The sequence below is a fragment of the Carassius carassius genome, chromosome 10, assembly GCF_963082965.1.
Source record: "Carassius carassius chromosome 10, fCarCar2.1, whole genome shotgun sequence".
In the NCBI taxonomy this organism is placed as follows: domain Eukaryota; kingdom Metazoa; phylum Chordata; class Actinopteri; order Cypriniformes; family Cyprinidae; genus Carassius; species Carassius carassius.
The window spans coordinates 8,108,944-8,134,592 of NC_081764.1; the positions used below are offsets into that span (position 1 = coordinate 8,108,944).

The 25,649-nt window shown below is 35.6% G+C and overlaps 1 protein-coding gene across 2 annotated transcripts; it reads left to right on the forward strand.

Annotated features, from left to right (window-relative positions):
• The first annotated feature begins 541 nt into the window (after window positions 1-541).
• On the forward strand, window positions 542-10,730 carry LOC132151663 (leucine-rich repeat neuronal protein 1-like). Of its 2 annotated transcripts, XM_059559951.1 has the most exons (3): window positions 542-844; window positions 948-1,048; window positions 7,650-10,730. In XM_059559951.1, the coding sequence occupies exon 3, from the start codon at window positions 7,905-7,907 to the stop codon at window positions 10,056-10,058; it is 2,154 nt and encodes a 717-aa protein (XP_059415934.1). In that variant the 5' UTR covers window positions 542-844; window positions 948-1,048; window positions 7,650-7,904; the 3' UTR covers window positions 10,059-10,730. The 2 variants fall into 2 exon arrangements, with proteins under 2 accessions (XP_059415934.1, XP_059415935.1); XM_059559952.1 differs by lacking the exons at window positions 542-844; window positions 948-1,048 and adding an exon at window positions 1,715-2,445.
• Window positions 10,731-25,649: the final 14,919 nt, after the last annotated feature.

Below are 25,649 nucleotides of genomic sequence, written 5' to 3' on the forward strand. Positions count from 1 at the left end.
TATATATATATATATATATATATATATATATATATATATATATATATATATATATATATTTGTACAGCCTTTCAAACGAAATTAATGATATTTTTCCTCTTATCAAGTGTGTGCTTTATGCCAGCAGAATAATTAACAGGCAAATAAATTAGCTCTGAAATGCATTTTCATTCATCACGTATCTCCTGAGATTTTTTTTAATTTTTTTTTTTTTATGTATTTTAGCATAATATGTAGATCAAATAGTTTTATAACACCTATTCTCCATAAACACACACACACGCATTTAATTGTCCATTTAATTTTCCATGTTTTACATTTATAAGCTATTAGCCAAGTTATTGCACAATGATGGATAGATTAGGAAGAACTTTCCCCTTAGCGAGGCACCGAACAAAGGAACATTGTCTCGTTGTAAGTCTTTGGTGAGCGGGAAGACACCATGCAGGATCCTCCATCACTAGTACGTCAAACAGGAGGAGGGAGTCAGTGGAAGACGTTCTAATAAGAATATCACCTCCTTGGCATTGGCGTTATCCCCACCGCGCTCCCCCAGTGCCCGCCTTTGTTCGCATCACAACAATCCCACAACAGATGGTGCTCTGCTTGGGAATCGAGTGTCAGCCACCGGCTAGCAACCAATAGCCTGCTCGCGAATCAGCTGACTCGCCTGGACAGCGCCAGGTGCTGTCATCAAATTTTCCTTGGCGACGCTGCACGGGCTCCACAGTAACAAGGAGACACGGCGGATGGGAGCCAGTCAGCGGATTCCCGTTGCAAGGATCCATGCAAAACCTGACCATGCGCTTGACGAAGGTTGCACATGAATATTCGCGGAGTGGATGTAAAGAAACAATGCCACTGTAAAGCAGTTAAATATATGGAACTTACGAGCGACGTGATGGTATTTATTATCTATGGATTTTCTTTCAGTGCTCATTCGCAAGGACATAGATACCGTTTCTAGAAACTGAAAGTGCATGAAGCAGTCGGAGCGGAGGGAGGACTTCAATGCCATTTGGAGCGTGTAGGCTGGCAAACCAAAGAGGTATGTTCAGATAGATTTTGAAGCATCCATATACATAGCCAATCTCTTTATGCAGTAGCATCTATGCATGTTAAACCAGAACCATGAGCAACTACACAGGTTCAATCATGCGCAGTGCAATATTGAAAAAAAAAAACAGTAGCCACATGCAAAACCTTTGTCTGTAAGAATGAGCTGTAGTTTTAAAGTAACTCATCCAAAAATGTGTTTCCTTCAGCTAAAATGAAAAGAGATGATATCTATACTGCTTAGGTTTTGAGACTTCTCTTCTGGATTAGGTGTATGGCAAGCCGTTTTAACATGTATTCCTTTTAACAACTATAATATTAATAAATAAATTAATAAATATTATAGAATAAAATGTAACTAACATAATAATAATTTGAATTTGTTTATAAGTAATACTTTTTTATAAACTGTTCTTTTATAAATATTACTATAATAAACAGTGTTTTAGAAGTAATCTAGTAGTAAGGTTATCTTCTTCAGTTTCAATAGAAACTGTTAGATACTAGCAGGATACTTATTTAGATGCTAGAAACTTTCACAAATAGTTCATATTTTTTCCTAATAGGAAATCGTCCATAAATAGAATTCAGTTACCAAATTTTGCAGACTGGTACCACCAATGGATTAATTATGTTCAACTGGCCTGCCATACGGCGTGATTTACTGCACTTAATTGCAAGGACGCATCAGCTTTTGCGCTTGAAATGTTCAAGGGCAAAACGTGTGTGATTTTTTTATTAATGATTTGTTTATGCGTTCACATATAATGTTGTATTTCTCAGAACAATTGCCTGGTAAAAGGTAATGCTACAACGTATGTGTGTGTATAAGGAGTAAGCAGAATTTGATGGCAGCGGGCGACCTTTTCAACCTTTTTATCAGACTTGAATGCATGCGATGATAAAACATTAACTAAACGCTTGAAGCATTTGTTTGCAATATCAGTTTTGCTTCTAATTCTATTTGATCATGCCATTTGAATTAATTAAATTCTTCACAGTCACAGTCATGTTTGTTATATTTAGACTGATGTGAGTGATTTTACACTGTAATTGTGGCAGAATCGAGTCCAAACGTTGATCAGATCCCGTTACTTCTGGCTTACCGCAGGCGCGCGCATGAGGTCTGGTTGGCAATACAGAAATGTGATTTGCATCTCAATGTCCAGGCACTCCAGCAGATGTTTCGTTGCTTACTCATTCGAAAAAAAGAAGCCACAACCTCCCTAGGAAAGACAATAAACACGGGAAGACGTCTTTTAGTCAGGGAAGGATGTATAATGAGGTTTGAGGAGGGGGTTTGTATTGTCCCTTGTTGCAGCTGTTGCGTCTGTTGCGTAAGTTGTTTTCTGGCATATGAAGAGAAGCGTCCTCATGAGCACCAACAAGGTAAAGAAAATGCCGGGCGTATGTTAAAGGCAGGGTAGGTAAAAAAAATGTATAAAAAACGTTTTTTCCAAATTTGTTTAAACTTTATTTATATATCAATACATAATTAAAATGTAAGTACTCTGAAAAAGAAAGTATAAAAATCGAGTGACTGTAGACCTCTCACGACTGTTTTAAAGACAGCTCATTATTTCCATTCACTCCACCCCTTCCCTTCTGGGCTCCTTCCAAAGCCTCTACTACGGCTCGCTAAGTAATGTTATGTTAGCTATATTACGCAGCTACGTGTGCTAATGACACATGCTTCATGAAAAAAATATGTATGATCAAAATACAAAAAGAAAGATTTACCTGTCCAGCAGAAATAAAGCCATCAAGGAGTCACTTTTCAGCCCCTTGAGTTCCCTCAGTTCTCGACATCGCTGGAAAGCCACGCCGATATAAACTCGCGTTTTATTTCTTTGTTTATCCAAAGACTTTTTGTTCATTGCCTTTTCTTGTACTGTTACTGTCTTCCTTTTTTGCCTGGTTTGCCTTCACTAACTGCGTAGGCTGGTACTGTGAAATTTGCCTGCTGTTTCTCTGCCATTGTTTTGGTAGTATTCCTAGGATCCATGCCTGTTGAATTCCTCAAAACAAACGTGCACGCGCAAGTGGGCAGGTCATGTGTGGCAAAAGGGTGGTTGCCATGGTTGCGAGAGAGTGACAGTCGCCTAAGCCAATCCTATGTTTCGTCCCGAAATGGAAATAATGAGCTGTGTTTAATACAGAATAAACGGTCTAGAGTCACTCGATTTTTATACTCTTTTTATCAGAGTACTTACATTTTAATTATGCATTGATATATATAGAAAGTTTAAACAAATTTGGAAGAAAGTTGTTTATACATGTATTACCTACCCTGCCTTTAATGAATTTGTCTTTCTCTTTCTCTTTTTCTTTTCTTTTTTTTATGTCAGTCCAAAACACTAGAATTACTGTGGTTTACCATGATATTAGACATTAAACAAAGACTTAAGGTGGTCTGGAGCTGTAAGAGGCCTGTTGTGTTTTTCCGGTAAATGTGCATTTCATGAATTTATCAGTCTTTTGGGATTGGAAGTAACAGTGGCCAGTGTCATAGTGGTGAAAAGAACCAAGCAGCTGTTTGACTAATTCTGTAACCACAATCTGGTTAAGAATCACTCTGACAAAGTATCTGTTTGGACAGGTGAAGGAGAAAAAAAAAAACATTTCTTACTGCTCTTATAAATGCATAAATTTTAAAAAATCTATTTTGTAAATTTGTGAAATTACTAATTAAATTTTATGAACAATGCATTTTTTTTTAAGTTACGTATTTAGATATTTATTTTAAACAACATTTGTAATATATTTGCAGTTCCAAGGATACAACATTTTAGCCTATTTATTTATTTATTGCACATATTGCGGTAAATCTCACAGCATCTGTACAGGAAGATTCACGATGATTCTAGATGCTATTTTATATATTGAGGATTTTATTTATAGAGATTTCAGTATATAGATAATTTTTTATATTGAGAGTTTTAGATATTCCAAATTCTGGAATCCATTGAGTGATGTTTATAAGTGCAAATGATTTGAAATACACTGCTGAAAATAATTGAAATGGGACCTTTGGGGTTTCTCTTGCAGTTACTTCTCAGCACTCATCCTTGTGCAGTGACACAAAGGACTCCATTTGATCAGCAGTCAATGTTTTTATGCCATTTGCAATAGTCCCCATCTCTACAGCACTCTACCGCTCATGTCATTACCCCACAGTTCAACCCTGGGCAATGCTATGATTCACCATTCAATTAATAATACTCTTCAAATTAAGAGTTGCCAAGCGTAGACAGTCTTGAATGTTGGACGTGAAAAGATCTGCTCTCTTGGCCTTATGCAAAGCCTTTTTGATCCAAGAATAAAACTAATTACCATTTATTCCTCACTCCCTTTCTGTGAAGGTTTTTGGAAGTGAGCCCCTTGAGAAGATTAGCAGAGAAAAGACTGGATTTAGAGAAAAGATGGTCATTTTTGGAGATGTCGTTGTAAGCCATTTTAGCAGGCCTTTTGGGTTTCTCCACTTGTTTATTTGGACTTTCGTATTGTATGCTGGAAATATATTTCCAGTGTTTCCTCTGCCTTCACAGAATGTTGTGTGCATAAGGTTAGAAAAGCAAATACAGTTTCCTAGAAAAGTATTTTCAGGATATTTTAAGACCCATAGTCTGTGAGAAAAACAATCAGCCCTGTACATATCTGTAGCAACAACTGTTTTATTTTTATTTTTCTGCTAACAGTCATTTTGGACATTTCATTGACTGTCTAGTATGTTTATAATATGGTTTAAAATTTGGGGTATCTAAACAAAGAGCTACTCAGGATCACACTCAAAACTTGGTTAAGGTCTAAGTGTACAATTCAAATAAACTTGCAGGCTTCAAGTGCATATTTTCCTTAAACTTGAAATAATACCCTGTCAGACACTGGCAGTACTTTGACCCATAGATCAGATGTGTCTTCAAAACAGAAGTCTTCACTCTCTGCAGAGAACAGATCTGCATCTGTCGGTGATCTGAAACGGCAGGTGTTTCAAATAGGCTCCCATTGAATTTCACAGCTGTCATTTGTTATCTTAGACTAGGGGAAGTTCAGGGTAATTTGCCCAGAGATTTGGATATTAATCTTGTCCACTTATACAGTAAAGATGGAATATTTATGAGTATCATGAGGGTGTCCTAATTGTGTGGTCTTTAGGCAAATGGTATTGTGACAAATATGTTTGTTACATCATATTTCTTCCATTCATAATTGCAGCCTGTGCACAGTTTTTCCTAAATACCAATATTGAAATGTAAAAATAGTAATTCTCAGTTTGTATTAACCTTCTAATGAGGTTTTCATTTTTTACCATCTTTAAGAATAATAACCAATACCAATATTGAACTCTAAAACTCTGTGCATCAACTTTAATTTTGTTTGGTAACTTTGCTGCTAGAAGATCAATAGAATCCTCACAACAGACTTAATGAAACTGAAGTGATGTCTCTGAACTACAGACAAACAACTAGGCCTTAATCTAAAAACAAAGAGCTGAAATTGTGGCTTAATTTTAAGCCACAGTATACAGTCTTAAATGAAATTGTGATCTCTGGATTACTTTATCCTACTTATAGGTTTTGGCCTCCACTACAGAAATAATACAGAAAATTGTCAAACAGGCATGGTGGGTTAAAATTATGACATAATTTATATTTTGGGTGAACTATCCCTTTCAGACATAATGCAAATTGAATGCCATGGATCAAGCAAAGATCATGTTCTGGTAAAAATTCTTAGTTAATTAGTAGCTATTCCTGGAAAATGATGGAACACTTTAGTCAATTTTTTTTCATCTGCCCCTCTTTAAATTTTACAGATAAGTTTAATCTTCATCTTAATGACCTTATTAAGATATTTCACATCATGTGATATATTACAGCCTAGATAATTAGATAATGTAATATTTTAATCATTGTATAATTTTTCTTGTTCAAACCTGTTAGATAAATGGACTGAAACCTCCCATTGACTGATGTTTTCAATGTTAAAATAGTGAATTACCAAAGTCACCCCTTAAAATATTTTATTGATTTGACTCCCATCTTTACTAGTTTAGTGCCATTTTCAATGTCATTGTGTATTTCTTTATAAAACGCTTTAAGAATGGTGCTGATAACCGGGTCCCATCTGTGTACTGTACTCTTTTGTGAAAATTGCCGAGACTCACAGTTACAGTCAGCTCTCATTCTAAATTGCCCTGATGCTCCTTTGGGCACAGGGAACAGATCAGGCCTCTTATTGATTTCCACTTTTACATTAAAGTACTTATTTACACCAGCTGTACCGTGTTTCCGCCATTCATTTTCTTGGGAGTATGAGGCGTAAAATTGTTCAAGCTGTCCAAGCTTGTATTTGTTTGTCGATTCACCTTCACAAGAGACTCCAAAGCTCTGAAGTGAATATATTGCTGAAGTTAAATTGGAATATGTAATCTACATATCATGTTGTTAGATTTTTTTCAAATCTTATGTTTTCAGGATGAGTGCAGGTCAGTTGTTTTGAATCTTGCTGTTAAGAAACATTAACAAGGATGAGCAACTTTTGCGGAGGACTATCTGTTCTTAATGTAGGTGGTATTTGGCATGGACTAAATCCCTCTCGCTTGCTGTTTGTGTGATTGAGTCAGCATTAGCACCATATGGGATACCAGATGCCCTGTTCACTGCTCTGTCAAAGATACAATAACATGCCACCTTTGTGTGCCCTTTGCTATTGATAGATGTTGAATTTCCTTGGTTATTTCATTTTAAACTTCAAAACCCCTTCTGTATTAAATAATCCTCAGTAATCTAGGACAACACTGAGTATGCAGAATAAAGTCAAGCTTACCTGATTTGATATGATTGATTTTATATGTTTTTTTTTTTTTACATAATTGCTGCAAAGAGAGGTAATAGTGTATTTAATTAATTAATGCTGTAGTTAGATGGAAAACCATTTTGAATCAGGGTATGGTAATATCTTGACAGAAAAGATTATAAATAAATGTACAGAGACATTTCTTCACCTCACAAATGTTCAGTCTTTGTTTACAATAGCTATTGTTTGATCACCTGAGGAATAATATTTCCTTCCTTTCCTTCCTTTGGTCATCATTTCTTTCCTCTTTGATCCACCTCTTCAAGCATGTCAGACTGCAGTAAACAAAAGCCTGTGAATCTGGTTGTCACATTATCATTACATTTGTATACTGGTTTAATGTATTGGGAACAAGGATATCTAACAATTATGAAACTTAATATAGGTGTTTGTAATGTGACAAATCTATAACCAACTCCTTTCATATTTCTTATGCATAATGCAAATCTCATTTTGTATGTAGTAAACATTTATTTAAGATTTATCGTAATGAACTGGAAGATTTTTAGGGGGGAAAATCTGCCAGTGTAATTAAATTAATCTTGTTTCAATAATATTTGGATATTTTACCTGGAAAATACTTGAATATTTAAGTTTTTTTATTATTATTATTGTAATTATTCTGCTTTCATTTTATATCTCTTACATCTTTATTAGAATATGCTTTCATGTCATGGGATTTTGATTATTGCAATAAGCTTTTCTCTGTTTGTTTGTTTGTTTGTTTTTTCTAGGCCAACTCCCCAGTCCAAGGTTCATGCTGTAAGAAAGTGTCAAACCTGTGAAGAAGTTTCAAACCTATAGGAGCCCATGGGAACTACGCCCTTTTAAATCTTTTGGAAGCTCTTTTGACTCTGCTTTTCAAGCTTTCAGAGGGATAAAAGGGTTGTTCTGCAACACTTCTATTGAATGAGAATCTCACCTAACCATCTTTTTGGCGCTATTGGAATTCCAGCTCAGATCTGAGAAGATAAACACTTATAGTCAGAATGGCAAGAGGGACTTTCTTTTTTGTTTTGCAGGGCCAGATTTGTTTCTTCCTGCTTCTGGCTTCACTTGGCCTCTCTTCAGTTCAGAGTACAGAATGTCCGCCGCTTTGTGTGTGCGAGATCCGGCCTTGGTTCACACCCCAGTCCACTTACAGAGAAGCAACTACTGTTGATTGCAATGACCTTCACCTTACACACATCCCTAGGAACCTTTCAGCTGACACGCAGGTGTTACTTCTTCAAAGTAACTACATTGCCAGAACTAGTGAGGAACTGGAGCAGTTATTGAATCTCACAGAACTTGACCTGTCACAGAACAACTTCAGCAACATCCAGGATATTGGCTTGACCAACATGTCACAACTCACAACGCTTCACCTGGAGGAGAACCAAATAGTTGAGATGCCTGACTTCAGTTTGCAAGATCTCACCAATCTACAGGAGCTGTACATTAATCACAATCAGATCAGCTCCATTGCACCCAATGCCTTTGCCGGATTGCATAACCTTCTGAGACTCCACCTGAACTCCAACAGACTCAAGGCCATTGACAGTCACTGGTTTGAATCAACCCCCAACCTGGAGATCCTGATGATTGGGGAAAATCCTGTGGTCGGCATCCTGGATTTGAACTTCAAACCTCTCACCAACTTGAGAAGCCTGGTCCTGGCAGGAATGGAGCTCACTGATATCCCAGGCAATGCATTTATTGGACTAGACAACCTAGAGAGTCTCTCCTTCTATTATAATAAACTAGTTTGGGTGCCACAGACTGCTCTGCAGAAGCTTCCAAACCTGAAATTTCTGGATTTGAACAAGAATCCAATATATAAAATTCAAGAGGGTGACTTTAAGAACATGCTGAGGCTGAAAGAACTTGGCATTAACAACATGGGAAAACTTGTGTCCATTGATCGCTTTGCCTTGGATAACCTCCCAGAGCTGACTAAACTCGAAGCCACAAACAACCCCAAGCTTTCCTACGTTAGCCGTTCAGCTTTCCGTGACTTGCCATCACTTGAGAGTCTAATGCTCAATAACAACGCTCTAAACTCCCTCTACCAAGCAACGACAAATTCCCTGCCGAACCTGAGGGAGATCAGTATCCATAGCAACCCGCTGCGCTGCGACTGTGTAATTCAGTGGATGAGCTCAAGCAAGACAAACATTCGATTTATGAAGCCTCTTTCCATGTTCTGCGCAATGCCACTTGAGGTTAGAGGTCAGCGTGTGAGAGACATACTTACTGGTGAATCTAAAGGCCAGTGTCTGCCAATGATTTCTCATGACACATTCCCCAATCATCTCAACCTTGATATTGGGATGACAGTAGATCTGGACTGTCGTGCTATGGCTGAGCCTGAACCAGAAATATACTGGGTGACCCCATCTGGTAACAAAGTCATGATTGATACAGTATCCGATAAATACCAACTTAACAGTGCAGGAACTCTGCGCATATACCACATTCAGGTGGACGACTCTGGCCACTACACCTGTGTGGCTCAGAATACAGAAGGAGCGGACACTCGGGTAACCACCATTCGAGTCAACGGGACTCTTCTGGATAGCACCCAGCTTATGAAGATCTACGTGAAACACACAGAGTCCCACTCAATTTTAGTGTCCTGGAAAGTGAACTCCAATGTCATGATGTCCAATCTGAAGTGGTCATCCGCCACCATGAAAATTGACAACCCTCACATCACCTATACGGCTAAAGTTCCTGTAGATGTTCATGAGTACAACCTCACACACCTTCAGCCAGCCACTGAGTATGAGGTCTGTCTCTCAGTCTCCAATATCCACCAGCAGACCCAGAAGTCATGCGTTAACGTCACAACCAAGCATACTATGTTTGCGGTGGAGATCTCTGAGCAAGGCACCAATACGGCTCTGGCGGCAGTCATGGGCACAATACTGGCCATCATCTGCCTGGGCTCAATTACTGTATACATTGCAAAGAGATGGAAGAGGAAGAACTACCACCACTCCTTAAAGAAGTACATGCAGAAAACCTCCTCCATCCCCCTAAATGAACTCTATCCTCCCCTCATTAACTTATGGGAGGCGGACAGTGAAAAGGACAAGGACGGTTCTTCAGACACTAAGCCAACGCAGGTGGACACAACAAGAAGTTATTACATGTGGTGAAGCTTGCCAGACATTTTTTCTTCTTCAGAGCACAAAGACACATCTTTGCTTATTTGTGCTTAACAAAGACATGGATTTCCTTTTTTCTGCTTTGCTTACTGCAAGCATCTATTCAGATTGATATCTCTGACATTTATTGGAGTGTATTGCCTTTTCCTCTTCTCTGACTTTCAATATGGCAGCTTTGTTTAGCTTCCGAGACATGTTAGTAGCTGTGCTTTTTCTTTTTTTTCATCATATTTTGATAGCACAGTATAGATAATGTCAAGGATTGACTTTGGGTCGATTGATGCTTTAGCACTATATCTGATCCGATATTGGTATGTCTTTGGCAGTATTCATAGAGAATGCATTGTTTCTTTCTCTCTTTCATAAGACAGTTTAACTGTTGTGCACTGAAATATATTAACAAATTTGTCTTTGGACTCCAATGTAAGCTGACAAGGTGAGTTTAGACTTGATAGACTGTCTATTGAAAAACGTTAGCAATTGTTCTGTAATGTTGTATCAACTATAATTTGAGCATTTTGGATTTTCGCAAAAGTTATTTTTGATTTAGAAGTTAACTTTGCAGATTGAAGAATTGTAAACCAGCAATAGAAATGTGAATGTTAAACAATTAGTTAGTAGAAAAATACTTTTTCTTTTTAAATTACTCAGATTCTTTATTTTTAGATTTTTAAGATTTATTTTTAGATAGATTTTTAATTGGGTAGAATCTGTTAATCACTTAATTTTGTTGTAATTTAGTACACATGCAAAATATGTTGCATATTACAGTGCAAACAAAAATAAATTACAGTTTTGTTCAGATATTTTTTATACAATGATTTTCAAGTCGAGTGTCATTATTCTAGTTTCCTATTCTGTCTCCCCCAATATTTCCCCCTTCTTTCTAAGTAAATGAGTGACTTATTTTAGTCATGGTGTAATAGTTTTAGCAATACAAATACAAAATATCTCCATTACCAATACCCAATAATGATAGGATCAAGAAATACAGTTACAAATTATGATTAGCCTGTCTTCTTTCTTCCTTCAGTTACTGACACCAAGCCCAAAGTACCCATTAAATGACCTGAAATTTTGGGATGCTAATTTAATCTAATGGTAATTGTGTGTGTGTTACTTTATTGGTATTTTATGTGCAAGGTTTCTGGCCACATGTTGGAGTATAGAGCCAGAAAATCTTTGAAGAAAAGAGTAAGTGAACCAAAACCAGGGTAATCCACAGGGTAATGTGGATAATTAACGAGTCTCCATTGGCACGTGCAGCGTGTTCAGATTGATTTTAATCAGCCAAATGCTAGGTCTCTTGCTAACATCAAACATTCAGAGGCATAACTATATGAATTAACCTAACGAGTCAAAAATCCCAAAAATTCCTGAAAACAACATTAAAGGGATATATTGAGCCTCTGAAACATTGCAGGTCCGCTGCTTGATTGCCTCTTTGCCATTCAGTAGACCACCAATGCACCCATTCATTTTAATACTTGTCTTTGTCTGAGAGAATCCTTATATTGGTTTGTCTTATGCTACTTGCATCTTATGTCAAGATGACTAGTAAAATGTTGCATGTTTGCATCATATTTGCCCAGATAAGCACATAGCTAAAATGTCTACGTTTCATATACAGAATTTTAAGAATACATAATATTATTGACATCTCTGATCTGAAAAATGTGAAAATTGCTGGAATTAAAAAGAAAATTTGTCTTAGAAAGTGAATATTTCTTAAGTGAGGCCATAAAAAACAATCACAATCGAGCCTTGAGATTAGAAACTGATACAATTAATTTTATGTACTAATAAATGTAATATTTGGATGGGAAATCCCATCTTTTATCTGTATCTCTGACTGAGAAGGCAATTGCTAGAAAAATCTTAAATCAGACACCTACTTTTAGTGTCAAAGATCCTTAGTGCATACATTATATTGTATCACATTTAGGCACAAATTAACTCTCTATACAAAACCTTAGCATGATAGAATAGCTTATAACACTGGTCCCTGGAAAAAAATGCTTGATTCTGATTGGCCACTCGTGGTATCCAGCGATAATTGCCTATAGCATACCCTCTTCTGGGCAACTGAAATTGGCTCAACTTCGATGTCTCTTGTTTCATACCATTGACTCACACTCTCTTTTACAGTCTCAATTAACGACTGTAGTGAAATTTACCTTATTTGACTTCTGTATTAATATAAGCCTACTGTAATATTATTCTAGTGGTTGTCTTTTTGCAAGCACAGTTGGTTTGTACACACTGTAGTAGACTTTTCTTTTTTAGTGAAATTATAAAATAATTTCAACTAATCAATATTAAATATCCACATAGTTATGCAATAAGCTAAATAATGTACAGTCAGCTTGTCATTATTCCAGATGGTTAGTTGCATTTAACAGCAAATAAGGAAAAATACTATATCAATCATTCAAATAGAAGAGGCAATGCATGTCTTACAGTTTCTAATAATTGTGACCAAAGAAACTTTTATCAACAATTACCTCTTCATTTCAAAAATTAGAAAATTACGTCTTTCTAATTAAGCTCTTTTGCTTCTTAAGGGACCTATACCACTTTCATCGTCCAAGACTGAAAGATTGCTAGAGACTCAATAAGGTGAGCCAGGTAAAAAGGAAAAAAGGAGGGATAATTAAGAATCACCAACACACAGAGCTAAGGATTTTCCAAAGAATTAAACTGGAGGAGGTTCCTTCTAGGGTTCCTGTTCAGGTATTTAATTGCTTTCTGTCAGCTACCCCTGGCATCATGCCAAGTGCTCTCATACTGACAGGATCTAATGCAATTAAATTTTCAAAAAAACAAAACAAAATCAATGCCAGCAAAATTGGCCAAGGTATGACACAAATCATATCAAATTTATATGTATTGTACTGTAGACTTTTTAATCATATTAATCATAAGTAATTCAATGGCAATAAAATGCCAGGTCTTTTTCATTTTGCATTCTGAAAGCTGCTTAGTTTGTACCACATTCAGGAGAATCACAGTAGTGATAGGTCTTGAAGAACACAGTGAAGAACACAGTTTTTAGAAGATGTAAATAAAACCAAGATTGTTGAAGTATGTAATCCAAGTGCATACTACTTAAAGCATGGCAGGTTTATTTATATAGCATATTTCATACACAGTAGTAATTCAAAGTGCTTTACATAAAAGAAAGTAAAATAATCATTAAAAATAATCACAAAAATAAAATAAGGAATTTTAAAAACTTTGAAAATGATTTAAACATTTATTTAAAATAAATGTAATACAGTTAAAAATAGAAAATTATTATACTTAAAATACAGTGTAATCATTTCCGATTGCATAAAATACAGTTTAGTACATAAAATACAGTGCAATTAGTTCGGCACAGTGCTCATTCACGAAATGCACAGCTAAACAGATTAGTTTCGAGTCTGGATTTAAATGTGCCTAATGTTTTAGCACACCTGATCTCTTCTGGAAACTAAGGAATCCGCTTTTAGCTATTTTACGGCCCACAGAAACAGGTCTTTTTCATTTTGCTGTTGAATCATCATTTTGCTGTCATATCTCTGTTGAATGAGCACAACAGAGATAGGTCATTGCAGTCCCAGTTGTTGGTTAAGGACAATAAGAGATGGTTCACTGGAGCTGGAATGAATTAAATTAACTTTCTTGCTCCTCCAACAAGATTTTTCCATTAGGACAACTCCATTTATTGTACCCAGCCTGCTATCTGGAGGGATCTCTTAAGTAAATTGGTTCATAAATGAAGATATCTATTTGCTTAAAGTGGAGCTACCAGCAAGTGTCATTGACCTGTTCAGTGATTTAAGATTTTAAGATTAGAATTACATTACATTATTCATTTAGCTGATGCTTTTATCCAAAGCGACTTACAATTGCAATATATGTCAGTGGAGCAACTAGGGGTTACGTGTCTTGCTCAGGGACACATTGGTGTCTCACAGTGGATTCAAACCCGGGTCTCTCACACCAAAGGCATGTGTCTTATCCACTGCGCAACCCCCCAGAATGTAGCCCAGTTATGAGGTGGAAGGATGTAATCTTATTTTGTAAACATTAAATTGTGTCCATCCATCCTGCAATGGATGGTGTCGACATTTGAAAGAGTAGTTGAAATGTCACTGAAAGTCATGGATTGTTCTAGCAGAGTTCAAGTCTCGATCTTTTGGTCGAGTTACTCCACCCCAAAATGAACATTTTGTCATTAATCACTTACCCCCATGTGGTTCCAAACCTGTAAAAGCTCTGTTCATCTTTGGAACACAATTTTAAGTTATTTTGGATGAAAACCTGGAGGCTTGAGACTGTCCCATAGACTGCCAAGGAAATAACAGTGTCAAGGTCCACAAAAGGTATGAAAAGTCGTTGTCTGCCATCAGACATGCAATCTGGGTTATATGAAGCGACGGGAACACTTTTTGAAAGCAAAATATATGTTTTATATTTATTGTATTTTTCACATTTAAAGGAATACAAATGAAAATTTACTGAAAATGTACTCTCAATGGAGAAAGCAATAATACAGATGAAGGGTTTATATATAGCCGAAAGCTGGTTTGAATTAAATTTCTCCAGATTTCTTCTGATTAACAAACAAACTCATATACTGTAGATCTTGGATGGCCTGAAGGTAAATTTTCAGAAAATATTCATATTTGGGTGAGTGATTCTTTTAATTAATCAACATTTAAAGACCGGTATTCTACAGTGATGGCTGCATTTGCTCTTTTACAGTCAATCTTTATTCTGCAGATGTGCTGAAATTCAGCCTGCAGGAATCTGCTGCATCTCCCCTCCCGAGTCCCGACGGTCCTGTTTCTGCAGCAACCCGCCATTTCTCTACTTGCCAAAAAGTGGCAGTGGCGTCTGTGAAATGCCTCCAGGCCCTCAGACAGAAATATCACTGACAAGGTCAACTCCCTGCAGGCGAAGAGCTGCAAAAAACACCTTGTAACCTCTCTGAGATGTAAAAAAAAAAGTCTCTTGTGTGAAGCGACTGAATATTGATGGCAAATTAACCATGATAGCATCTGCCGTAATCCTTTCTGCATGTATCCGAAGAAGAATCTGACATTTTTATAGTGAAATTTAAATGCAACTTCAAGAAAAATGCATCATGTGTTTTTTTTAGACTACATGGGGAAAAATGCTGGACTTTTTGTAGGTGTTGCAGATTATTCTTGTCCCATAATGTTACCACACTAGATCTTTCTGTTTATCAACTAAGAACATAGATAGAATAAAAAATTATACATTTCTCAAGTAGGCAACAGCTGAAATCACATTACTGAAAATATGTTTCCTCTTATAAAGCAGCCATTGAATTCAGTTATTAGATACTGTTCAAGAAATGCAAGAACCATGGGCTGACCCAGGTCAAACTAAAGCCGAGTGAAGTTTTAGTGACCTCCCTTGTGCCATGGATCAGAGTAAGACTAACATTGCTCATCAAGCTATAGCCCATAGCCGCCACCTCTAGCTGTGAGAAATTAATCAAAATTGAATCTCCCCTCACAGTGTGTGGGAAGCCAAGCCTCTGTACGTTGCCTGACATCTTTAATTTGGCTTACGAAAAAATAATACTCTTCAAAATAGCCCTGAATCTACTTTAGAGCTTGAAGGAAACTGGTTATTTGGGTAAAAATGTTGTGGCATTGAAAGAATGTTTTGCCTGATAATATATTTAAAGTTCCATATAGCTTATTTGTTTAAATTATCTCAATATCCTCAAAATTATTAGCTTTTTAAATAGAATCTGTCTTTTTTTCCAAATGATGAAACTGTCCTACTTTGAGAAAAGGCTTGTTTACCAAGCCAATCACCCACACGGTCGCAGCAGCCATTTTTAGACCTCAGTTAATGGTTTTTATTTTTTTTTATATATATTTTTTTTTTTTAGGGCTTCTGAGTGAGAAAAATTTGTGCACTTTCAATTCACTTTTAAGTTTACTGCAGCTCCTGCATTGTATACACTTTAAATGGGTTATTTAGCGTGAAGTGCCATAATGATCAATAGTAAGTGGTTTCATTTTGTGGCATATTAAATAGATGTGAGCTTGCATGTCTCTTTACTGGACAAAGAAATATAATTCATAATAAAATATATAGAAGGTTTTTGCACTTGAAGTTTGCATAATAAAGCAAGATGTCCTACAAAATGGTTGGGAATATTAATAAATGTTAACTTGTTTATATTTCTATCTAAAAAAAATAATAATCCTTAACCTAATTTTAGGGCATAAAAGTAGCAATCTTTCTTTTGATTAAAATGAATTTTGCTTTTTTATGAGAGCTTTACTTTGAGCATCTGAGTGTTGTATAAGAGACCTAGAGCTTTCTGTTTTTGTTGTTTAAAGCATCTTGTTTTGAAAGCTAGACTGTGAAGAGAGAGATGGAGACAGTGACAGAGAGATGGAGCGAGGGACTTCTCTAACCTATTTGTCAGACCTGACCTCTGCTATGATGAAAGGGTGAGGATGAAAGGGTGGGGTTATAACAGCGGACACTGACTGAGAGAGTTTCATCTTTACAGAGTGATGTTTATTCTGTTGCAGTGGGACTTCACACTCATACTGTGGACCTCCATGACTTCCTGCAGAGAGTGCACCTGTCTTTCTGTCTCATGAAAGTCCATCTTGTGCTTTGTACCGAACAATGCCCTTAAGTTGTGAGTATATTACCAGTACAGCACGGTTATGAGTGCCTGCGCTGTATTTTATAATTTTATTAAATTATTTTTCACACACACACACACACACACACACACACACACACACTACAGTATATTGTATATTGTATTGTATATTGTATATAAGTATATTGTCATTATATATTTTACTATCTATCTATATAATATGAATGTATATTTTACAGTATATTTATGTAATGTTTACATTTTCTAAAGACTATATTTATTCATTATTTATTTATTTGCTTATTTCTATATATTTAGATAAATGTACAAAAGTACCAAACGATTTTGGGCTACGAAGATGCAATAAATTGATCAACGTTACAGTAAAGACATTTACAATGAAAAATAATATTATATATAATATTAAGAAATATAATATAAAAAGCATTCAGATAAATGCTGTTCTTTTGAACTGTCTATTCATCAAATAAGGACAAAAGCAGCACAACTGTTTTACCATTGATGATAATAATAAATGTTTCTTTATCATCAAATCAGCTTATTAGAAGGATGACAATGAAAACTGGAATTACAAAATTCAGCTTTCCCATCAGCAGGGATAAATTACATTTAATTAATATATATTCTATATATATAATATTTTTCCATATTATTTATATTTAGATTATTTATAATATTTAATATTGATGTTTTTACTGTCAAATAAATGCAGCCTATCAATCTGTCTATTTTATCAGCCTATTTTTTTTATATTCTAATATTTTATTCCTGTGAATTCCTATGGATGTTTCTAGCTGTGAGGGATGAAGTGATATGGGTTAAAAATAAATGTGAGAAGCAAAATCTCACAGATGTCTTCAACAAAAAAATATTCCAGCATTGTTAATTATCTGTTAAATGTATGAGTGCTGTGATTTTGCACTAGAGGAGATTTCTCTTAGGACCTAATTAACAGCTTCAATTGGCTTGCGGTGTGTTTTTAGTTTGCCAGCCAGTACTCTGAGATCAGGCATTTGTCTGTACTTTACCCCAATACAGCTCACGCCCTTGTTTACATTTCAAATGAGAGAAAATAAACATTTGAGAATTCAAACCATGTTTATTTGATGTATTCATGCTGAATTTGATTGTGTCACTAGCTATATTTAAGCATTTAAGATTTCATTTTTTTTTTTTTATCCAGATCTTCACATAACAAGCATTACGTGAGAACAGATTAAGTCTTAATCAATTAATTAAGTTAATTAATTAAGCATTAAGCTGGAACAGATGCTTCTTGACTTTCCCTCAGCATATACATTTGAAGACAGCTCTGATGAATGGATGCAGCCTGAAGAAGAACAGATGATTTGACCATGGCATATTCTCACTTCCTGCTCAAATCAGACAATGAAGTTCCTGTTCTATCTGTGGAACAACTTGATTATTGAAGAAGGGGAACATTTGGCCCTTTTAGGAGTCCCTGGGCAATAAAAGTGCAACGTTACAGAGAAAAGCCATCAATCTTCACCTCTCCCTTCCAGTCGTCCCTCTCCACCACAAGTAGCTATATCTAATCCCACTCTCAATGCAGTATTTACGGGTTAAAAAACTGCTTCAAAGGCAGCCCCACTCCATCACACTTCTCTTGACCTAATTTCTGCAGAAATGGAGACGTTTTAAAAGAAGAAAGTGCTCTCTTAAGGGTTTGCTTCTTCTCTTTTAACATTTCTGGCTTCTTTTACATTTTTTTTTGTGCCTGAGTATGAATATATTATCTAATTAAGGGGATGTGTGAATGTGTTTTTTACAGAAACAGAGTGAATGCTGCTGTCCATACCTGTGTTGTAGCACATATTTTAAAGCAAGAAACATTTGCAGTATCAGCATTCCCTGACATCACTGTAAGCATTTACAGTATTTGTGACCTTACATTGACTTTGAATCTAGTCTCCCCTCACAAGCCCCAACTCCATCCTTCCTCCCTAACCCTGATTTAAAGAGATGGTTCACCCCAAACATGGAAGTTCTGTCAGTCATTTGTATCATTTACTTGATGTTCCAAATGCATTTTCAAAGGTTTTCTGTAAATCATAAAGCACAACATGGCAAGGTGGAATGCGAATGAAGTGCAAATTATTTGAGATTTCAGTGGATTCTTACTCAAATGACAGCCTGTTCCTCACATAAATCTGTCACGACCTCACACTGCTTTCATTATGCTTTTTTGGATCTTGACAGCAACCATGTCCATTTACTTTCATGAAATCATGAGCTAAACCAAAATTTGGAATGTTGCCTTGATGACAAACAAAAATAAACTGAAGCACTAAAATTTACTAACAGGAAATAAAAACAAAAAACAAAAAAGTAACCTAAATAATAATATTTAAAAATAAATCAATTAATAAACATAAAGCAAACAATAAAATTAATATACTAATAATAAATATAAAATTACAATAGCATATTAATGATTTTAAAATAGCATTGATTAAAATCAATAGACAAAAAGATTAATGATATAATAATAAATAAATGTGGGTAGGAATACACTGTGTGATATGCAAAAATTCTTTGTTCAGGTGATGTGTATTGTATGTGCAAATTAAACATATTTTTACATTGTACATTGTTTTATTATACACATATTGGTTTGCCAATTAGACAATTTGGTTGTAACATGATAGACGATGAAATAAGGGAGGCAGGCATTGAATCATCTGGTATCTTGCAGCTGTGTTCCTTCTGTTCTCATTGATGGCATCACATTAATTGAGGAACCACAGCTGAGTAAATACACAACGGTGAGGAAAATATTATTTTGCTGCATTTTTTCAGCATCTCATTTTGATAAATCTGCTAGAATAGATTTATTTATTTTTAATCCCATTAAGGAAAAAAATGTCTGAATGAAAACTAGATAGAAACTGTTGCTCATAGGAATCCCTTCTGTTGTGCAGGAGCCCCAGCCTAATATATTGGTCTGGTAAATAAAATCTAGAAAATATTTCAATGCAAAAAAAAATAAAAAAAATACAAGGCTATTTGGATTGTGGAGCTCTCCTAAATGTGTTATGTTGACAGAAAAATCTTTAGAATTCACTTGCTTCATACAATGGATTAATCCATCAGTCTTGTGAAAGACGAAGAAGAGAAGAAATGTTTCAAGTTCTTTGTAGTTTTATCACAGTTAATCCCACAAAGATATTCAAAGATGGAGGGGGATAAAGCTCTGGGATCCTTGAGATGTTCAGAAAAAGGAACAAGACAAAGAAAAACAGGCAGGCACTGAAAGTTTAACAAATCATTTGCTAGATATGCACCCTATATATGTGTGAGTTGCAGATGAATCTATGTTTTCTGGCTGATTGGGCACCCCTGGGTTTGTTTCGTACTCGACCTGACAGGGGTCCCTGATAACAATAATTATGCTGCCACAGCATTAGACCCCTCTGGTGAAGATGATGTTGAATTATTACTTCTGACTGCAGGAAACATCCTTAAAAACTTTCTTTCTTCTTTTTTTTTCTGTCTGAAACAGAAAATTAAGTTATGACAATCAAGTTACAAGTATCAAGAATACATTCAAAGGTAAGTCTCGTTAAAAAAAGATTCTGGAAATTAGACTTTTGGCATATTAAATAGCAAATTAAATAAATTAGAAATGTATTTGTTTTAAAGTGTTAGGAGGATGTAGGTTGATTTACATTCACATGATACTGCTGTCACAATATATTCACACTGACATAACATATATATTATTTGTAAATATAGATGTGTGCTCTGGGGATACTTTATATTTCAGTTTCTGTTTGACTTGACAAGATTTAGATCTTATTTAATCATTAAAAACAATAAAACTGTCAAAAAGGAGACAGTCTCTGAATACAGGGGTGAATGTGATTGGTTTCAGAGAATAGGAAGTGTATTTAGGCTGATTTTCTATCATGCTAAGCCTTGGTCAAAAGTCATGAGAAGCTCACTTTAATTTTCCCCTATAGCTTGAAAGGGCTGGAAACAGATTGAGAGATTTGAGTCCTTTCAAGGATCTTTTACAGCAACGACTTGTAGACTCGAGTCATTCATATAATAAATAGTATTTTAGGATCAACTTTTCTTTGTTTACCTCAAAACTGGCTGACAGTTTTGAAGTAGCAGCCACCCTTGAACAAATGATGTATATAAATCAAATTTAATCATTTAACACTTGCTAATTTAGCACTATGCTTCTGAAGAGCCATAAATGGGCAATACTCTTCCTGCACTCACAGGCATGGCATTTTCTATTTATCTCTGTTTTTGTCAAGGGAATTGCCCATTCTTAGAAGATCACAAGGGTTCTGCTTAACAAAAGTGAACGGGAAACAGGATGTGGTTGATGCTAAGAAGAAATAATACGCTGTTGCCATGATTGTGAAATGTCATTTCGCATTCAAAATCACGCATGCTAAAACCACATTTTCTGCAATTACAGTAAAAATACAGCGGACAACTGAAATACCTGTGCATTGTTTAAAAGGAAAGTACATTAATCAGTTTGAGGTTTCCTGAACTTGGCTGACAAGTCATGAAAAAAGCAAAGAGCTTATTCAGCTTAATTTAATAATATGGCTATATGCAGGCTATATAAGTGCAGGTACAATTCTGAATTAATATACAACTTATATTTTTAAACGATAAACTTAATACTTTTATGCAGCAAAGATGCATTAAATCTGCTAAAAGTGACAGTAAAGACATTTATAATATTACAAAAGATTTCAAAACATGCTGTTCTTTTGAACTTTCTGATAAATGAAAAAATGGATCACAGTTTGCACAAAATGTTTGAGCAGCACAACTTTTTTTAACATTGATAACAATAAGAAATGTTTCTGGGGCACCAAATCAGTCTTGACCTAATGGTTAGAGACCATCAGACTCGTAACCCAAAGGTTGCGGTGTAACGTGTTGTGCAGAATCAAGCACACAATGCAGGAGAAATCAACAAACTAACAGTCTACAGTAATAAATCCAATGGGAGAAATAAATACAGCTGAAACATACAAACAATACCGACAAGAAACTGTCTAAAACTGAGGGCTTAAATGGACAGATGATAAACAGAATCAGAACAGGATAGAACTAATAAGTAAATATGGAAACAAATGAGAGGAGAAAAAAATGAAGATCATGTGACACTGAAGGCAGAAGTTATGGCTGCTGAAAAAAAGGAATAAATTACATTTTAGCATATATTAAAATAAAGAAGCTAATTTATTTTCAGTTGTAAATACTTTTCACGATAGTAGTGTTTTTACTTTATTTGTTATCAAATAAATGCAGTCTTTGTGAGCATAAGACATTTTTTTAATCCAATATTATTTATTTATTTATTTACCATTATAACAGAGACTATAAGCCAGTGCATGTAATTCTTAAATAATACATTTGGACATATGGAATTGCAGAACCCAGTCCAGGCTGAAGGAAAATAAGCCTATTGAAATTCCTTTTGTCTGCAATAGTACATTTATGATTAAAAACAATGGGCACAGCTGAAAATTCTGAATTTGGCCTAATTACTTCAGAAGAAATGTTGTCATGTGAAGAGGGATCACCTGCATGCTATTGCCCAATGTATTGTATTCATTATATTTCCTCCAGAAAGACTAATCTTTACCATAACTGTAAGGTTTTTATTAAAATACAGTAAATTTTTAGTTAGATTTCCAGTGTGCTTGTTTTTGTTCCTTCTTCCCTCAGCTTCTCTCATGTCCAGATTCTTCACATATTTCTCTTTTGTCTCTGTCCATCTGTCTTTTTCATTATAAGACATGGATTCTTCAGTTGAGTCTATTTATTGTGAAAACTCTAAGCTGTCACTCCCCATGCTTCAGAGGCTGAAGACCTGAGGCCTTCTGATGGACTTTAGGAGAGTCACTGTAGGTGGCCTTTCTGAGAATTTTGAATAATTGGCAAATGCATAGTCACAATAATAATCACCCTTTTAAGGTAATGAAGAGAGACAGGAAGTCTGTGAAATCCCTTTGTCCTATGAAGCTCTGCAAAAGCATGCAGCTAAATGACAGGGAACCGCATGACATGGTTTGTGGGTTTGATTCTGTGGCAGTGGGTTCATGTGTAATATGTTGAGAAAACAAAAGGTGAACACTCAAATTTCATGTCAAAGTCATGTGAATTTTTTTTTTTTTAAGTGTCTAAAACTATTTGTTTGTTTGTGCAGGGATGTGTACATTTGGAAGCATATGAGTTGCACTATCATGTTGCTCAAAATTATAGATTATTAGTTAAAATCAAATCATAGATAAACATTTTAAATCTACTCTTTTTTTGTATAACAAAAATGCATGATGATCACTGGCCGTCAAGTTCAGTTTAGTTTGCTTTATTAAAATATTAAAATAAGTGCATGATTCTCTCACCTCAAGGTTTTATTTTATCTCATCATGGTAAAATCTCTACATAAACCTCAGTGGATGCATAATAATTGTGAGCATATGACTTTATGGACTGTCATTCAAGTGAACATATTCCACATTTAGAACCCCAGATACAAACCATCAAAGAACTTTGCTTCATGCAAATTCTGCATAATATATGAATGTAGATCACAGCCAGAAGCTTCAGGATATTTAAAGTACAATGGCAATAAGATGGCCACTCATAAGCCAAATACAGTTATGAGAAAGAGTGATTTCTTCTTTGTTTTTGTTCTAATGGAATAACAAGAGTGATGGTGTAATCGAGGAAAAACGTTGGCGATGAATGTGCAACAGAATATGATAAAGTATTCAAGCCTGCTAATTCTGTTTCCATCTCCACTTACCATTATTCCCCATACTGGCTTTAATGAAAAAGTGAGAAGATCTAATTGCACATAGTAAAGTGATTCATCTTAGTCATTTATTGAAAGTGATAGTTCAGAGACCTCTGAGAGCTTGTCTCCTGTACTGATGCCAGATACCCTCTAGTCATGCAAATGATGTTTCTTATTGCTGAGTATTCATAAATCGCAGCCTCTCTTAGTATGCTCTGAAAGTCACCTGCCAGTTCTTTGCTATCATATCTGTATGTCATAGTTGTCGTTCCAGTCCATCATCCTCTCATTGTTCCTCTTAGGCCTCTTAGGTTCCTCATAGGCAAATAAGTGATCACTGATGGAAAACTTCCAGTGGCTTGACACATTCTACCCTACACAGTAGCCAAATATGAGCCCTTTATAAAATAACAGAGCATATGGTTGCCAACTTGCCATTAAGATGGGAGAGATGAAAAGGATGTGAGAGGATACGCATAGAGAAGTCACTCTATGAGGGTCACTGGTGCTGCAGAAGGGAAATATCAGCCAGCAGAGTGACCTCTTCCCATCTGCTATTTGCACCCACCTGAGAATTACGAAACCTTCTGTACATCAATTATCCGTGACAACACAAAAAAATGCTGCAATAGATAGCACAACAAACAAACATGACAGAACTGCAACACAAACAAAAGAGAACAGCACATTCAGCTAGTTTTGTGTCTGCAAGGCTTTATTGGTGTCAATCAAATTTCTGTTGCATAGGCCTACTTAAAACAAATATGCCAGTTAATTTTATAAAACATCATCAAATGACAAATTCAAGTTCAAGTTCAAGTCTGCTTTATTGTCAATTCTTCCACATGTACAGTACATACATACAGAGAATCGAAATTGCGTTACTCTCAGACCCCCGGTGCACACAGATAACATTAACATTAAAGCCTAAAAATCTAGATCAAAATATAAAATGTAGATACAACTATACAATAAGGGAATGTTAAAAAAAGACATATAATAAAATTAAATAAAGCAGCGCAAGGCAAAAGGCAGATAGAGTTCAAATCAATGAAGTGAACAGCAGTGCAGATAAAAGGTTTTTTAGTGCAAAAACAAAAGCTTATTAAGTCTGATTAAAGTGATAAAAGGCTCAAGAGCAGTTATTTTATTTAACTGACTGCTGAGGTAGTGGAATGATGTCAGTTCCATGGAGAATGAGGTAGTGAGCAGAAATTATGGCATGATAAATATAGCCAATTACCTTAAACAGTATAAACACTTGTAAGATTTCTTGCTGACTGAAGCGATGACTGTTAATTTCTCTTAAATGCATAGTCCACCCAGAAATAGAAAACTGTGTCATCTTAAGCCCCTTTCACACTGTGATTCCGGAAAATACACAGGTAATGTGTCCCGGCAATTGTTTCTGGTTTGCTAGATTTTGCGCCTTTCACACTGTCAGTGATTTCCCGGAATATGGTCGTGCGTTCACACACAACCCGTAAAGGTCCCGTAATCAAACATAACATAAGGATGTCACGTATAATGTACGAGTCGAAAACTATCTCAGCTTCAGCGCGGATAGTGAGGAGCTCATTGATCTCTGCCTCATTATAGTTTGCACATATTTTTTAATCGCAAACTTTGATCTGCCATAAAAAAAAAACTGGTATAAGAAACCGCATTTGTTCTGGCTTTTGTTCACACAGATCTCCTTCTGGGACTGAACCCGGCAATGATGTGTTTGCATTCACACAGAAGGCAATCCGGCAATTTTCCGGGTCCAACGTGCAGTGTGAAAGGGGCTATATACTCCTCATGTCAATCTAAATCTGTTTGACTTGCTTTCTTCTGTGGAAGACACATAATATATATATATATATATATTAAAGAATTGTTCTCACAGAAGAAAGAAATGCAGTACAAGTTAGGAATGACATGAGAAGGAAACGATAACAGAATTTTCATTTTTGGGTGGACTGTACCTTTAAGGCTATAAGTACTGGCTCATGAAGAACATATGTTCCCTGGATCTTCAATGAACATTTGAGATATAGAAAGACAATGAAATAGAATGCAGGTTTTAGTCGTGAAAATTGACACATTGTTTCCACTTTCCTGCACA

Excerpts from the sequence above, each read along its gene's own strand:
- LOC132151663 (XM_059559951.1), top strand. The coding sequence starts at position 7,905 with ATGGCAAGAGGGACTTTCTTTTTTGTTTTGCAGGGCCAGATTTGTTTC.